Source organism: Scatophagus argus, chromosome 24, assembly GCF_020382885.2.
Source record: "Scatophagus argus isolate fScaArg1 chromosome 24, fScaArg1.pri, whole genome shotgun sequence".
Classification (NCBI taxonomy): Eukaryota; Metazoa; Chordata; class Actinopteri; family Scatophagidae; genus Scatophagus; species Scatophagus argus.
Window position 1 is genome coordinate 12,738,741 of NC_058516.1, and position 17,308 is coordinate 12,756,048.

The window sequence follows — 17,308 nt, forward strand, 5'->3', positions numbered from 1 at the left end:
ATGTAAGTGTTTCACTGCAGGGGGGGTTATTGCTTTCACAGCTCTGGGGAAGGAAGGAAGCTGTCCCTGAGTCTGTCTGCGCTTGTTTTAATGTCCCTGTACCGCTTTCCTGATGGAAGTGGTACAAACAGTTTGTTTGTTTGTTGTTTTTGCCAGCTGGGTGCCCTTTTTCAGTTCTTTCCAGGACCTGCTGTAAGCCAGCCAATCTCCTGACCTGTAGGCTACATCCCAGGCTTTTAGCAGGGGCCACACTGTGCCGTCCACCCATGGCTTTGGTTAGGAAAAAACGTGATTGTCTTTGTGGGTAGGACAGCATCAGTACAGAAGTGAACATAGGACAACACAGTTGACAACTTTATTGTCATACCAGCTCACATTTATATGTTTATGGTACGAAATTAGGACTCATGTCCTAATACAAAATGTGAATATAAAAATATGAAATGAAGAGTTGAATAAAAATAAAAATATAAGCTAGGTGAAAATAGAATATACAAGCTAAATACAAATATACAAATACAACATAAAAACTAAACATTTGAAAAAAAGAAATAAATAAATAAAGAAGCCAGTTCTAGCATGTGCAGCATACAAATGCATGTGCAAGTGTGTGCTAGTATGAGGTAGTCCAGGTAGTCCGTAATATTGCACTTGTAGGTGTAAAGTGTTTGTAGTGCAGGTCTGTGTTGTCGGGGGTGGGGGGTCTACAGGGCCTTCCCCCTGCATTGTGCTGTGTAGAGGTCTGAGGTGGTGGGAAGGCTGCTCCCCATGTTCCTCTGTGCAGCATTTACCACCCTCTGCAGAGCCTTCCTCTCAGCAGTGGTGCAGTTGCCATGCCGCACAGTGATGCAGGTGCAGAAGACGCTCTCCACCGCGAAGTGGTAGAAGCTCCTCAGGACTGAGCTCCCAAGCCCAGCTCGCAGCAGCTTCCTGAGGAAGTAGAGATACTGGTGGGCCAAAAAAAAAAAAAGAAAAAGCTGATTCTGATTATATGTCAGTAAGTAAGTGATATAGTGGTGTTTTACTAATGGCCACAAAGTGGGGCTACTACTCATGAAGAACTTTTATTTTAAGAAGTTTTATTTTGTCAAAGACAATAGAATTGTAGAAATACTATCATGGTTTAATGTTACTGTGGTGCTCCCTGTGGGTAAAATTGTTTGAAATATTAGACAAGGGTGCAATGTTGTTCTATGTACAATATTCCCAAATTTGATTGCAATTCAATTCAGTATTGAAGAGTGATGGACCATGCCATCAGCAGTTTGGTCATAAAATAGGGACAAACGAACAACACAAAGTGAATATTAGATTAAATATGTGCCAAAAGAGGCAAGAAAAGAAAATCCATTTTGGCAGAAGAAGGCTGGAGGTGTTAAAGAGCATGGCCTGTATCAGTATGTGTTTTATTGTTTTTGCCTCACCCCACAGTACATGATTTACAATATTAATGGAAACATAAAACATGTAATAACTGACCACACGGTGTCAGTATTGATGTCTTGTCAAGCAAAGCAAATTTCTGACTTCCACTTCTCTAATGGTCTTAATATGCCATTATTCAAAACAGCACAAAAGAATTTTTTAAAATAGTTAAATGAGATTTGTTTCCCTCCTCTTTTTTAATGTGACTTTTCATTCATGTGTTTTTTTTTTATTTATTGTATCCTCTGATGTTTCCACTTTGATGTTTGATCAACCATCCATATGTTTCATTGTCTCCAGGTCACAGTGAATGGTGTTGACTACCAACCCCAGACAGCTAGTCCTAATAAGAAACATGCCAAGGCCATGGCAGCTACAGTTGCACTACAAGCTCTGGGAGAGGTAATATTAAAAATAATATAATAAATTGTCAAGATGTTGAACATGTTTTAAAACAGACAAATATGGGTCATTGAAAGCCCTTGAATATAGATAAAATTCGAAATTTTTTATTTAAGAACTAGGGACTAAGGATCAACTGATATGATTTCTTTAGAGTGACGACCTGACCTGGAAACAATATACTTTTGCAGTAAAAAAAAAAAAGGAGAAAATTTTGTTAACAGCAAAAGCTCAGTTATTATTTCTGACTACTGCATACATGGAAAACCTATGCACCGCAATTGTCTTTCCATATGTGCAGGAGCCGTGAGGTGTCTTCGCCCACCCTCACAGCACCCCATAGTACAACACTTTAACTGGAACTGCTGCTTTTGAGTGTTACATTTCAAATAATTGCATCACTATTAAGTAATTTGTAATTTCCCAGCCTGGGATCTATCTATCACTATTATGTCAACCAGTTATGTTAATTGTTATGAAAATATCTGTAAAATGAATTTAAACAGTATTTACATTTTTAACATACACCCTACAGTGCAACTTCATCATCACATCATGAATGGTGTTATAGTCTTGGCGTCTGCAGTACCACACCTCTCCCAGGACTTTTGGGCAGCAGCTTAAATTTTGCTCCAACAATCCTCTGCTCTGACATAGTGGGCATGCTGAAGGTTCTGCCAGGCCCTGGCAGAAGATCTTGGATGGGCTGGGAAGGACATCATAGACCAGCTGATAGAGGATTTCCATCCTCTCAGCCCTTCAGAGCTCTAACCCACAAGATCTTTCAGTCTACTGCCTGTTCCCACTGCATCCACACCCCCTTCTGCCACATTCCACTCTCCTGCTGGAGTGTGCTTCTTCCACCCCAGCTCAAACATTGTCTTGGACCAGCTGGCGCATTTCCTTTCCCTTAGCCTGGGTGACTGCCTCATGTGCCTCCTCTTCCTTCCAGTTCTCTCCTCATACCTGCCAAGTAGACTTTGATGTTGTTCTCCATACAGGAGTACTTCTCTTGCCCACTTTACCATGAACTCTTTTGTTAGACTACTGAAGGTGAGTCACAACTTGTTCTTATTCCTATACAAGGCAATGCTGCTTAGACACATGGTAGGCCCATCTGCATGACTAAGCAAAGCCCTTGACAGTGATGAGTGAAACACTAGACTAGAAGTGGCCAGAGAAGCCGTGGCAGAATGCCATCCACGCTCCACACTTTTAACTTGCCCAGTAGCCCTGCCTTGTCTATTGCTTTGAGCCTTCTACCCAATTCTCTCCTTATTACTTGAATTTCTGCAGTGTCCCTCAAGGTGCAGTCAAGGTCTTTCGCAAGCTCTTAACAGACTTCTCTTAGACAAATGGACTCTGGATGCTTCCTAGGAAGAAGCAGAACCATCCAGGCCCAGTTAATGAGTCAGTCAAGGCCTTGGAGGATCCATCTCCAGCCTTGTATCGATGTTGTGGTCACCTTCAAATCAACCTTATATGCTCTGATAGGGAGCCGTACCCCATCTCTACTGATTTGACCTGCATATTCATGGCAACATCAATCAGAATCACAGAAATGGTACATCCAGTGATAATACCCTTCTCCAGTCCATGAAATGCATAATATTCCAAAATGAGATCCCATATGAGATATGCATTCAAGAGGAACTCCATCACTGGGCAACTCTACTGAATGCTTTGCCTTTGATGCTGAGCAATGAGATGTCCCTAAATTGCTCAATGGCACTTGAGCTCTCCTTTTTTGGAATCCGAATCCCCTCTCCATATCTCCACTGCTGGACCACCTTACCCCTCCTCCAGATGACCTTCTAGATCTTCCATATTCCCTGTAAGAATCTAGAGCACCTCTTATATACAACATATGGCATACCACTGGGACCATGAGCTGATCTGGTTCTGGCAGCCACACCTGCGGCAATGCTTATGATCTGTACACATTATCCACAATTTCTGGTTGGCATCCCCCCCTACTTGTAGCTTCAAGTACCTTGGTACCTTGACAGTACCTCTGTCAAGCATTTCATTATGGCCTGGTGGATCTTTATCTCATGCTGGTTTTTGCAGACTTTGCCAAACAAGCAGACCATGCCCATCGCTGTTTTTCCATTAGCTTGGATCATGCCTGTGAATCCCTATGCAGAACCATATCTGGCCTAAGCATGGTTGTGGGTTTTGTTTTTTGTTTTTTTCTAGGAATTTGAGCTGTTCGGTTTCAGCTCCCAGTCTTGTGTTGTTACCAAAAGCCCTCTTCACTGATTTGGGCAATATTGTGACTTCACGTTGGCCCTGAAAAAAGTGATAGAGTGTCTTGCTGGTTGCTGTTGCCTGCTGAGTTCCCAGTGCTGTTGACCTTTCCTATCACCCTCAGCACCTGGTCATCGCCCCAGCAGTAGTGTCCCTCTCCCAGGGCTTTCAGGCAACAGCTCAAAAACAGCTCAAAAAGCAAGTGATCTGTGCACTGGCACAGTGGGCATGATGGTGGTTGAATGGTCTGGGGAGGACACTGTTGACAGACTGAATGAGGATTGTAGTCCTCTGTGGCTCAGCCCTACAGCGATTTAGCTTTTGGTCCACTTCCTGCTCCCACCACACTTACATGCCTGCTGAAATCTCTGCTGTCCTACTGGTGTGGGTTTCTTCCACCTCAGCTTGGTCCTTGTCCTGCTCGACTTGATGTCACTTCTGCCACTAGCTCATTGTGCCAAGACTTGACCTGAGTGACTGCCTCATGTTCCCTCCACTTCCTGCCAGTTAACAAAGCAGTTATTCAGGAGTTTTGTTAAAATGTTAAATTGGCTATTTGCAAACGAGAGACAGTTAGAATGTGGTTCAGCACCCATATTTCTACACACAGTCTTTTAAGTCACACACAGTTGCTCTGTTCATTTGTTCACAATCCTTGAGTTCTCTGCTGTGAAGGTGCTGAAAGGGAACTCTCATACAGTTAAGTCTTACATTTAACACCTGCTGGAAATCAGTAGTTAGTTCCAACTTAACAAGCAGTGAAGAAGAAAGGTACTTTTCTCTCTCTTTCTGTGATCTGGAATTTGTTCTCCCTCCTCCAAAATAGAGGATCTTTCGGTGCAAGCCAAGTCTTCTCTTTCACCTTGTGTCATAAACTTTACACACTTTACACACTGAAATATATAGGATAATTTAATTGCAAAGTGTTGTGGAAGTGCACACAGCAGCGGTTTGTTATTAGTTTGTTTTTATTTTAAGACAATTGACAGGCACATTCTTACATAGCCATGTGATCTATTATTGTGCAAATAATAATAATGATGAACAAAATCAACAATAGTACCACTAATAATCAGCATGTTCAGCAATCACAATTGACATAGCTGAATCAGTAAGGGCCTCTTGTATATGTTATATATATATCTTGTACATGTATGTCTAATGAAGAGGACCCGAAGTACCACCCTGTGCACTGAGCCTAAAGTCTATACATAAAACACATAAACAAAAGATATACACGAAACAGTGCACATTAATTTTTTCTAAAAAGATTTCAGGTTTGGAGATATCGGTTATAGAAATGTCAACCTTCTCCCAAATACAACAGTATCTCTCCTTCCATAAGCTTAAGTCATTAATCATCATCAGGAATGCCAGAGGGTCTGTTAATTCAACCGAAAGCCCTCTACACTGTTTGCTCAACCTGTTGAATAACAGATGCAGATTAACTACAGATTAAAAGTCTTAAAAAGCTATAAGGGCTTTAAAATTCTATTATAGTTATGGTATATGTCCAGTTTTGTCACTACAATGACAAGACTCTTTGTCCAGCATGTTCACTCAAACCATTCCAGAACTGGGTTAATGCATGCTAACGGTTTTACTATAGACAGAAATTCTCTTGCTAATAATTTAAAATCCTGGTATACATTTTAAAAGGGTCTTTGATGTGGTAATCATAAAATGTCTGTGTAATGCAGATCTATCTGTTTATATTAAAATGTGTTATTTTATACCTAGGTTCCTGTTGATGGACCTGGACTCTATACTGGCCCTGTCTTCACTGCTGCTTCTACTGGCCCCCTGTTTTCTACATAGACACACACACGCAATAGTGGGACTGACACATAGTCCCATTGTTCGACTGATAAATTATTGCCATCATTGCCATTATGGTGGCTTATTTATTTGCTAAGAAATTAATAAATACGGCAGACATACAATCATGGGAACCATGAAGACAAGTCTGGCTTCAGATGTTGAAACTATGTTTGACTGATTTTATACTCACAGAACCTCACTTTTTAAAAATAATTCACTATGCTCATAACAGAGTAGCAAATAGTGGCTGTTTGTTAGGATTTGCAAAGAGTCTCCATCATAATAAAAGTGGGTGGCATGTATGTATGTATGTATGATGATATATATGTTATAGTAGCATTTCAGCCTGATATATATTAGCTGATCAATAATTTACTTAAACCATAGACCACACATGAGTTTCTCTATAATGGATTTGTCACTGATCACAGCACAGCAGAGGCTGGGCTGTAAATGAAAAGTTATCACATAAATGTCTGTTTGGTTAGCAACTTTTCTGTTGCTCCTGATATTACATCTGTGGCTTGGTCTCCTAACAAAACATTTCTCATAAAAGACGCTGTTAAACATTATGGAACTAACCTTCTGAAAATGTGTAAATGAAAATAAAGATAATATTTATGTTACATGGTAGAGGAAGACACTTTGTGTTTTTTGGTAATAGTGCCCATTGAATGTGATTAGAGCTTCTTTCTGTCAGCTTAGTCTCCCCTCTTTATGCAACAGGGGAGCATGCTGGCCTCCATTTCTGCTCTCCAGCTTTTCACTGTATTCTGAAAAATTCGATATTTTTCTTATTGTTAACAAATACCATGAAAAGATTCAAGGCAACAATAAACTGAGGCTATTGACACATACTGTGTTTGTATCCAAAGCCTGCAGCTTTGTGTGGGTTTATCCTCTGGAGGGTCCTCCTCACTTCTGGGGTCACTCTGAGGGACTCTTCACCAGGTGGGGGGTGAGTCTGGTGCTGAGGGGGGTGTCCGGATCCTCAAAGTGGGCAAAGAAGTTGTTGAGAGCATCAGGCAGAGAGGGGTCCCTGGGACATTGTGCATCTTTGGTGTTCAAGTCTGTGATGCATTTTATGCCCCTCCACATGCTCCGTGGGTCCCTAGATGTAAAATGTCCCTGGATTCTCTGGGCCTCTTCACTCCTGCAGTCAGCTCTCTTCTCACCACGAATGCCAGTCTGTACTCTGACCTAAACGCAGCATCCCTGGCCTTTAGCAGAGACCGATCCTCCACGTTCAAGATACAAGATAGGTTTATTTGTCACATACACAATCAAAAAGTATTTCACATGCAATGACTCAAGTTTACTGACTGAAACCAGGTTTTAGTGAGTGCTTCTTGTGAAATCAGCAAAAATTTGAGAGTAACAGACGTCAAATGTTTTCTGTCTAATTCAGTCAGGTTTGACTAATACTAAACCAAGAACTTGATTGCGCACACTTCTGTGAGAAAACTATACTCAAAATGGCAAAAATCATGTTTCCTCACTGAAAACAGCTTTTAAAGTGCTGCTTGTGAGATCAGCTAGAACTTGAGAGAAACAGAATTCAAACCATGTTTTCTGTCAAATGACTCAATTCAAATGACTACATCTAAACCAAAAACTTGATTGTGTGAAGAAACTGTACTTCACATGCAATGACTCAAGTTTACTGACTGAAACTAAGTTTTAGTTAGTGCTTCTTGTGAAATCAGCTGGAATATGAGGAAAAACAGAGGTCAAACCATGTTGTCTGTCTAATTCAGTCACATCTGACTGATACTAAACCAGAAAGTTGATTGTACACAGTTCTGTGAGAAAGCTACACTCAAAAGGACAAAACACGTTTTCTCACTGAAAACAGGTTTGAAAGTGCTTTGCGTGAAATCAGCTGGAATTTGAGAGAAACAGAGGTCAAAAACATGTTTTCTATCTAATTCAGTCACATTTGCCAAATAATAAATCAAAAATTTGATTGTGCATAGTTCTGTGAAGAAACTACATCACATGCTATGACTCAAATTTACTAACTGAAACCAGGTTTTAGTGAGTGCTTCTTGTGAAATCAGCTGGAATTTGAGAGAAACAGATCTCAAACACATTTTCTTTCTATTTCAGTCACATTTGATTTGAATACTACGCCAAAAAGTTGATTCTGCACAGGGCTGTGAAGAAGCTGCTCTCAAAATGCTGAAAAAGAAGTTTGCTCGCTCAAAAAAGGCGATAAAATATTTGTGATGTAATATTTGTGAACACATGTTTGCTGTCTAATTCAGTCAAATTTTACTAATAATAAGCCAAAAACCTGACTGTGCACAGGTCTGTAAGAAAACTGCACTCAAAATGTGTCCTCACTGAAGAAAGTGCATTGTGTGAGATGAGCTGGAATTTGCGACGAACAGAGATCAAACCATGTTTTCTGTCTAATTCAGCCACTTTTGACAATTTCTAAATATCTAAAAACTTGATTGTACACACTTCTGTGAGACAACTGCGCTCAACATGGCTAAACTCAAGTTTCCTCACTGAAAATGGGTTTTAAGGTCTGTTTTGTGACATCACCTGAAATTTGAGAGAAACTGAGGTCAAACCATGTTCTCAGTCTTATTGTCACACTTGACTACATCTACGGCAAAAATGAATGTGCTCTCTTCTGTGAGGAAACTGCACTCAACATGGTGAAACTCAAAGCGTAGATAATGCATACTTCTGTGAGAAAACTGCACTCAAAATGCTGAAACTCAAGTTAACTCACTGAAATCAGGCCATGAAAGACTTGCTCTGTGATGACCTGGAAATTGAGAGAACCAAAGGTCAAACTATGTTTTCTGAGTAATTCAGTCACATTTGACTATTTCTCAGCCAAAAACTTGATTGTGCACAGTTCTGTGAAGAAACTGCACTCAGAATGCTTAAACTCATGTTTCCTCCCTGAAAACAGGTTTTGAGGTGCTTCTTGTGATATCAACTGGAATTTGAGAGAAACTGAGGTCAAACCATGTTTTCTGTCTAATTCAGTTACATTTGCCTCAAACTGAGCCAAAAACTTCACTGTGCACAGTTCTGTGAGAAAACTGTACTCAAAAAGGGAAAAGTCATGTTTCTTTACTGAATAAGGGTTTACAGTGCTTCTTGTGAAATAAGCTGGAACATGAGAGAAACAGACATGAAACCGTGTTTTCTGTCTAGTTCGGTCACATCTGAGTAATACTAAGCCAAAAAGTTGACTGTGCACAGTTCTGTGAAGAAACTGCACTCAAAATGCTTAAACTCAAGTTAAATCACTAATCACAGGCCATAAAGTACTTCCTCTGTGATCACCTGAAAATTGAGAGAACCAAAGGTCAAACCATGTTTTCGGTCTAATTCAGTCACATTTCACTAAAACTAAGCCAAGAACTTGATTTGTCACAACCCTCTGAGAAAAGTGTTCTCAAGATGTTGAAACTCATGTTTCCTCCCTGAAAACAGGCTTTAAAGTGCTCCTCGTGAAATCAGCTGGAATTTGAGATAAACAAAGAAAAACTATGTTTACAGCACTGTGACAGAAGTGTACTCATATTTGGTTATTTGTATGCCAATTACTTGATTGTGCACGGTTCTATGAAGAACCTGAACTTAACATCCTCATTCCACAGACAATGATCCGCAAACTCAGTACTCTCGGATTGATCTCCACCCTCTGCAATTGAGTAATGGAATTCCTGACGGACAGGCTGCAGACTGTAAAGATCCACAACATTTCCTCCTCCCCCATCACCCTAAGCACTGGCTCCCCTCAGGGCTGTGTGTAACCCAGTGGAAACAGATATTCCTTATTTTATGAAGAAGAATTTAATTTGACCCAAAGCGTATGCTTTTATTGTCCTGTTAGTTTAAGGTTCACTCAGTTAGGTTTATTTCAAGTTTTTTGGTTGATTTATGTGCCTATCAACTTTATTTTATTGTTATTGGTCGAACTACGCAGTAACGAAATGCGATAGGCAGGTGGAAGCAAGTCCCACCCCTTTCACATAGCAGTTGCAGAAAAGAAAAAAAAAAAACATACGTGAGTAGCGAGAGAAGCTGCAAGAGAACACGGGTACACGAGTGAGAAATGAAGAGTAAATTCCTGTCAGTTATTCCATACAAGTTGGTTGTAACCATTTAAACGTGTTTGGAGTGATACTAGAGACGACTGAGATGACCCCGAAGCCTGTTGACTTAGGGTTTATTGTGAGCAGACCGTCTTGGTGAGTTATTTTCAGCTAGGCTAATGTAGCAAATGGCGGCCTGAGTCGGTTCATCATGCTGCGTCTTAGAGTGTGTGCCATCACTGTCTGGTTAATGTGCTACATGCAAAAGGTGATAGTTATGACTGTGTTCTGTTAAAAATTTCATGTGCATTGAAGGGCGCATATCTCAATGTTTAGTGAGAAAAATGAGTGTGAACCGTAGCTGTATTTTCATTTTTCATTGCAACTAATATATGTATTGTTGAGTATATTTAACACTATTAGTATCCTGCAGTTCGGGCCAGACTGTGTGACACAGCCTATCCACAACCACGGACATTTACACCTCCAGATGCAGGAAAAGGGCCTCCTGCATCATGAAGGACCCCACCCACCCCTCACACAAACTGTTTGCCCCTCTCCCCTCAGGCAGGAGGCTGCGGAGGGGACACACACAGTCACATTTAACTAGATCTAAGCCAAAACCTCGATTGTGCACTGTTCTGTGAGTAAACTTCACTCAAAATGTTGAGACTCAAGTTTAGTCACTGAAAACAGACCATAAAGTGCTTGCTCTGTGATGAGGTGGAATGTCAGAGAAAAAGAGGTCAAACCATGTTTTCTGTCTAATTCAGAAAACACATTTGACTAATACTAAGCCAAAAACGTGATTGTGAACAGGTTGAACAGGTCTGTGAGAAAACTGTACTCAAAATGCTGAAACTGAAGTGAACTCACTGAAAACAGGCCATGAAATACTTGCTGTGTGATGACGTAGAGTTTGAGGGGAAAAGAAGTTAAAATCATGGTTTCTGTCTGTTGGGACCTCTAGCCGTGTGTTCATGAGAACAATAGAGAGGCCTACATGTAACCCATAAAGCCTGAGTTAGAGTGACTAACCGTTAGAGACCCCCACCCATGACGTACACCAAGTCGTAAATTCCTCAATTCGAACTCAGGACCGGCACGGACATTGGCTGTGTGCCAGCCATCTCCACAGGGGTCCAAGGTGACGTCACTCAGGTAATAAAAGCTCACTGCGACCCTCAGTCGCTGCTTTTTCCCGTGCACAAGGACAGTGGAGAACTGTGAAGTTTTCTGCAACTTGGTCGCCGAAAGGGAGCAACTCCTCAAACGTTTGAGTATCGTTATTTCAAATCCTAGGTCACAGTCTCTCGCAGGCCGAGAAATAGACTGCAGTGTGTGTCGTTTTTTTTCTTTTTTTTTTCGACGTGGATTGCCACAGCCAACTGATCGCATGCGAACCGTGCACCGCGTGCGCCGACTTTGTTAAAGCGAAACAAAGTTTGTTTATTCACTGGTGATTTCCCCGCTGGCGCCGAGGGATCAATACTCCGCATCACCTGAGACACGGATCACCAGCATCCCACTGAGGACAACTCTGCGAACGTTCAAGCGGACTATTAACTTTCCAACTTCGAAGTGTCGGAGCAACGCAAAGTAAGAGGCTTATGTCTGGGCAGAGATAGTGTAAAGTAGAGTCGTTTACACATGTTTTCTATAACTTGTAAGTGCTGCATTTATTGATTTGGGGTTACCGATCATCCACTTCCGCCAGTTCAGCAAGACCACGCGTCACCAGTTAAAAGACCAATAGCTGAGCAGATAAGCTCCGGTTTGCTGACTCCGCTATTGTGTGGTGATACGCGGGACTCCAAAGAATTGGAGTGGATTATTTTATTTTATTGGGTGTGTTTCCTGCTCTTTCATTTCTATCTTCTTCCTCACACTCCTCTTTCTGAACAGTGAGGCGAAAGTCCGAGCTCGCGATCACGAACCGTAACAAAGGGGTACGTGGCGCCCAAAGGCTTTCGCCCATTGTTCTCTTCTGTGGACACGTAAGCCACACCCCGTGGGTTATCACCACCTGGGTTTTGCTGAGTCATCACTTGCGTGTTCATTTACTGCTTTGTTTCCTGAGTCACCCTTCAAATCCTAGGTCAGGTTGTGGAAGGGTTTTGGATTTTATTTCTTCACCAACTTTTGGTTTTTTGTGTGCTGGCACAGGGGTCCGGGGTCGTCAACCACATCCTGCTGTGCCCTCCTGTGTTTATTGATGTCCCTGAAAGTATGAGTCTACACTGGATCCTAGGTCAGGTTGTTCATTTTGTGTGCTGATTTCCCCTCATGTAGTCAGTCGCCATCTTGGTTGTAGTTTCTCCACTCACATGGCCATTCGCCATTTTGGTTGTAGTTTCCCCATTCATGCCATCTTGTTTGTTGTCACATTTGACTACGTCTAAGCCAGTGCTTCTCAATTATTTTCTGTTACGCCCCCCCCCCCCAGCAAGAAGAAAACAATTCGCGCCCCCCCACCCCACCACCCACTCTCCACCGCAACTATAAATAATAGTAATAATAATATGTAATAATATGTAATAATATGATGCTCACAGTGCTCGCTGGTTTACTGAAGTAGCATTCACAAAGCGGGATGATTGTTGGCAATATTCGGCACGTTCTCGCTGAAAAAACTCCAGCGGCTTATCAGCATGATTGGGATGTAATGTCTTCAAGTGGCACCTTAATTTATTTGGCTTCATGCTGTCCGCTGCCAGCATTTTTATTCACAGTAAACACACTGCTCTTTCCTCGTCTCACACTGTAGTCACAGTGAAGCCAAGCGCTACATATGCTTCGTCATATTTCCTCGTCTTAGCTTTCGGGTGAGTTACTTTTGTCTCATTATCTTCGTCTCTCTCCGCCTTTCTTTTCATCCCTGTTAAAAATTTCTTCATGTTGTGTCTTAAGGGTTCGTTTACTGCACTTCATATCGCCTGCTCGGTGCAAAAAAACCGCTACACCATAGAGCTAATACTCCCTGCGCACACTCTGACAATGAGAGCGCCACTGCCAATTACTGTAGTGGATGTGCAATTACACTTTATTCTAGTACGGCAAAAAAAGCATGTTCCCCAGGGTCACCCCGATGCCAGGTGGGGCGCGCCCCACTATTTGAGAAGGACTGGTCTAAGCCAACACCTGGATTGTGCACAGATATTTGAGACAACTGTACTTAAATGCTGAAACTTGTGTTAACTCACTAAAAATAGGTCATAAAGTACTTGCTCTGTCACCAGCTAGAACTTGAGAAATAAAGAGGTCAAACCATGTTTTCTGTCTAATTCAGTCACATTTGACTAATACCAAGCCAAAACCTTTATTGTGCACAGGTCTGTGAGAAAACTGCACTCAAAATGCGGAAACTCATTTTTACTCACCAAAAACAGGTTTTAAAGTGTTTCTCGTGAGACAAGCTAGAACTTCAGAAAAACAGAGGTCAAACCATGTTTTCTCGACAGAAAACACGTTTGTTTTCTAGACAGACAAACGTGTTTGGCTGGATTCGGGAAGCTGTAAGCTCCAGTTGAGAATCTGGTATTGACGTTGATGCCGGTGCACAACTGGACTTCCTGTTGTGGTTAAGCGTCCTACGTCATTTCCTGTTGTTGTGTGTTAGTGGTGGTACGAGCAGCTCCGTCTGCGCTTTAATTAAAGATCGCTTAAGTTGTTCTAATATTCGCTGTAGCGAGTAATTTCACACTGTTACCCTGATCGTTTGTTCTAGTCATAGACTTCGTCACTCACTTTATTAATTTGACGCTAATCTTATAACCGATTAGTAAATTCCTCTAAGCTATCTTATCCTGTTTATTAGCGATGGCTTCTCTGTCTTCCTCTCGCTCTCCTGCTCTCTCCTGCTTGGTGTGTCAAATGTTTAGTTATTCCTCTGCCTCCTTTAGTGAAAGTGGTAAATGTAATAAATGTAGTTTACTTGTAGCGCTGGAGGCGAGGCTTAGTGAATTAGAAGCACGGCTCCGCACCATGGAAACAAAGTCTCTAGCTACTGTTGTTAGTCAGCCCCCATTAGCCGGTGCGGACCGATCTAGTGTAGCTCATAGCCTCGTAGGTCCCGAGCAGCCGGGAAACCAGCTGCTTAAAACTTATAAAGTTACTATTATGGGCGATTTCAACATCCACGTGGATGATAGTAATGATAGCCTTCGTGCAGCATTTATCTCTCTCTTAAATTCAATCGGCTGTCAGTGTGTACATGAACCCACTCATTGCTTCAATCACACTCTTGACCTTGTTCTGACATATGGTATTGATGTAGAACATTTAATATTCTTTGAACAAAATCCTCTTCTGTCTGACCATTGTTTAATAACTTTTGAGTTTATGTTATTTGACTTCATACTACCAAGAAAAAACTCCTACTCTAGGTACTTGTCTGATAGTGCTATGGCAAAATTTAAAGAAATGCCATTCCTCCAAACTTATTGAATCTCGCTCAATCTGGCAAGACAGTCTTAGATTATATTAGAGACAAAATTCAGCACCTACTGACCTCAGCTGATCCTGATGTAACATCAAACATTAGTGTCTTAGAACCAACAGTAGAAACAGATATTCATCTTGACTGCTTTTCACCTATTGATCCCCATCAGCTATACTCACTCATGTTGGGATCTCTGGCCATGCGCTCTGGAGAACAATAGAGCGGCCTACATGTAACCAATAAAGCCTGAGTTAGAGTGACCAACTGTTAGAGACCCCACTAATGATGTGCAACTAGTCATAAATTCCTGAGTTTAAACTCAGAACCGGCACGGACATTGGCTGCGTGCCAGCCATCTCCACGGGGGTCCGAGGTGACGTCACTCAGGTAATAAAAGGTCACTGCGACCATCAGCATGCGCTTTTTCCCCGTGCGTGCTGTGACAGTGAGAGCTGCTCCAGGCTCTCCAAATGTCCAAACCGCCAAAAGGGAGCAACAATCAAACGTTTTGATTAATATCATTTTAGATCCCGGGTCACAGGTCTGCAACTCGCAGGCCGAGAAACAGACTGCTGTATTTTCTCCGTAACTTTTCCTTTTTTCCTTTTACCGACGTGGATCGCTGAACAATCAGCTGATCGCACGTTAACGAGCCGCGCGCCGACTTTGTTAAGGACGAAACAAAGTTTGTTTAACCTCGTCAACGGTGATTTTCTCCGCTGCCGCCGAGAGATCAACACTCCGCATCATCAGAATAACGGACCGCCAGCATCCCGCCGAGGACGACGCTGCGAACGTTTAAGCGGATCATTCTTTCAAACTCCGAATGATCGGAGCAACGCAACGTAAGAGGCTTATGTCTGGGCAGAGATAGTGTAACGTAGGATTGTTTACACATGCTTTCTGTAACTTTTAAGTGCTGCATTCATTGATTTTAGTTTCCGGTCGGCCATTTCCGCCGGTCCAGCGAGACCGCGCGTCACCAGTTAAAGGACCAATAGCTGAGCAGATAAGCTCCGGTTTACTGACTCCGCTACTGTGTGGTGACACGCGAGTTTCTAAAGAATTAGAGTGGATTATTTTATTGGGTTGTGTTTTCTTGTATTTTCATTTCTATCTTCCCTCACACTCTTCTTTCTGAACGGTGAGGCGAAAGTCCGAGCACGCGATCGCGAACCGTAACCAAGGGGTACGTGGCGCTCAAAGGCTTCCGCCCATTGTTCCCTTCTGTGACCACATAAGCAACATCACGTTGGCTATCACCATCTTGGCTCTGAATAATGCGGCCGGCGTATTCTTCGGTAGTCATTTGGAGTTTTGCTGAGTCATCACATGCGTGTGACTAGTTTTGTTTGCTGAGTCATCCTTTATGTGGTTGTTGATCCTGGTGTGCTGACCCCTCCTCATGTGGTCCTCCACCATTCTGGTTGTAGTTCCTCCACTCACGTGGCCATCCGCCATCGTAATTGTAGTCAGCCACTAGCTTGTTGTTAGCTGCTATCTTGTTAGCTGCTATCTTGCTAACCGCCATTTTGTTTGTTTTTAGCCACTAGCTTGTTAGCCGCTACCTGGCTAGCTTGTTAGCCTCCATACTGTTGTCATCATCTCTTTCTCACACACCCATACATACACACACACACACACACACTCCTGTATATATGCACACCTATGTATAGATATACTCTTGCTGCTGTACCTGTGTTATCTTAGTTAATAGTTAATGTGTGTTGATAAAACTTAGATTATAATAGTGTTTATTACAAAGTGATACTTATCTATGGATGGTTGTTGCTGTTTAATAAATCCTGTTATAGTTTAACCTGTCGTTGTCTGTGGTTATTGTGTATGTACTTGTAATAACAGCTGAATTCATGACAGCCAGTGCTCGGATTCATCCTTCACAATTTTAAGAGACTGTTTTCCCATTAATTAATTTGGCTATTGGTCCCTGGTAACAGGGTGGTGCCCCGATATTTATGTGTATTAAGTATACACTGATTTTACTTTAATGATTATTCCCCATAATCATTGACTCTTTGCCAATAACCAAATTGCTCCTACTAAGTCGCACAACACTCATATATTCATCCAAGCCAACAACATGCCTCTTAGACCCCATCCCTACCAAACTTCTCAAAGAAGCTTTACCCTTACTTAGCACCTGTCTATTAGACATGATCAATCTGTTCCTGATAACAGGCTATGTACCCCAGTCCTTTAAAATAGCTGTAGTCAAACCTCTCCTTAAAAAACACACACTTGATCCAGAGGTTTTAAGCAACTATAGACCAATATCTAACCTTCCATTTCTTTCCAAGATCTTTGAAAGAACAGTCGCCAATCAGTTATATGACTTTCTTCAAAATAATAACTTATTTGAAACTTTTCAATCTGGCTTTAGAGCTCATCATAGCACAGAAATGGCATTGGTCAAAGTCACAAATGACCTCCTCCTGGCATCAGACAAGGGATTTATCTCTGTCCTTGTACTGTTAGACCTTAGTGCTGCATTTGACACCATTGACCACTCTATATTACCGCACAGATTGGAACACCTAATTGGCATCAAAGGAACTGCATTAAGCTGGTTTCAGTCTTATTTATCAGATCGATTTCAATTTGTTCATGTTAATGATACATCGTCCACACTCACATAGGTTAGTCATGGAGTTCCCCAAGGTTCTGTCCTTGGGCCAATATTATTCAGCCTGTATATGCTCCCCATTGGTGACATTATTAGGAAACACTCCATACATTTTCATTGTTATGCGGATGACACACAATTGTACTTATCAATGAAACCAGATGAAACAAATCAGCTAGTCAAGCTTCAGGCATGTCTTAAAGACATAAAAACCTGGATGACCAGCAACTTCCTACTTCTAAATTCAGACAAAACCGA

General features: G+C 41.8%; 1 protein-coding gene across 3 annotated transcripts in view; it reads left to right on the forward strand.

Annotated features, from left to right (window-relative positions):
• LOC124055285 (protein SON) overlaps positions 1-6,531 on the forward strand; it is a 59,384-nt gene extending 52,853 nt beyond the window's left edge. For all 3 annotated transcript variants that reach the window (XM_046381936.1, XM_046381937.1, XM_046381938.1), the window contains 2 exons: positions 1,726-1,827; positions 5,818-6,531. In XM_046381936.1, coding sequence (XP_046237892.1) covers positions 1,726-1,827; positions 5,818-5,895 — 180 coding nt within the window. In that variant the 3' untranslated portion in view covers positions 5,896-6,531. The remainder of the gene's footprint in view (positions 1-1,725; positions 1,828-5,817) is intronic.
• The last annotated feature ends 10,777 nt before the right edge of the window (positions 6,532-17,308 follow it).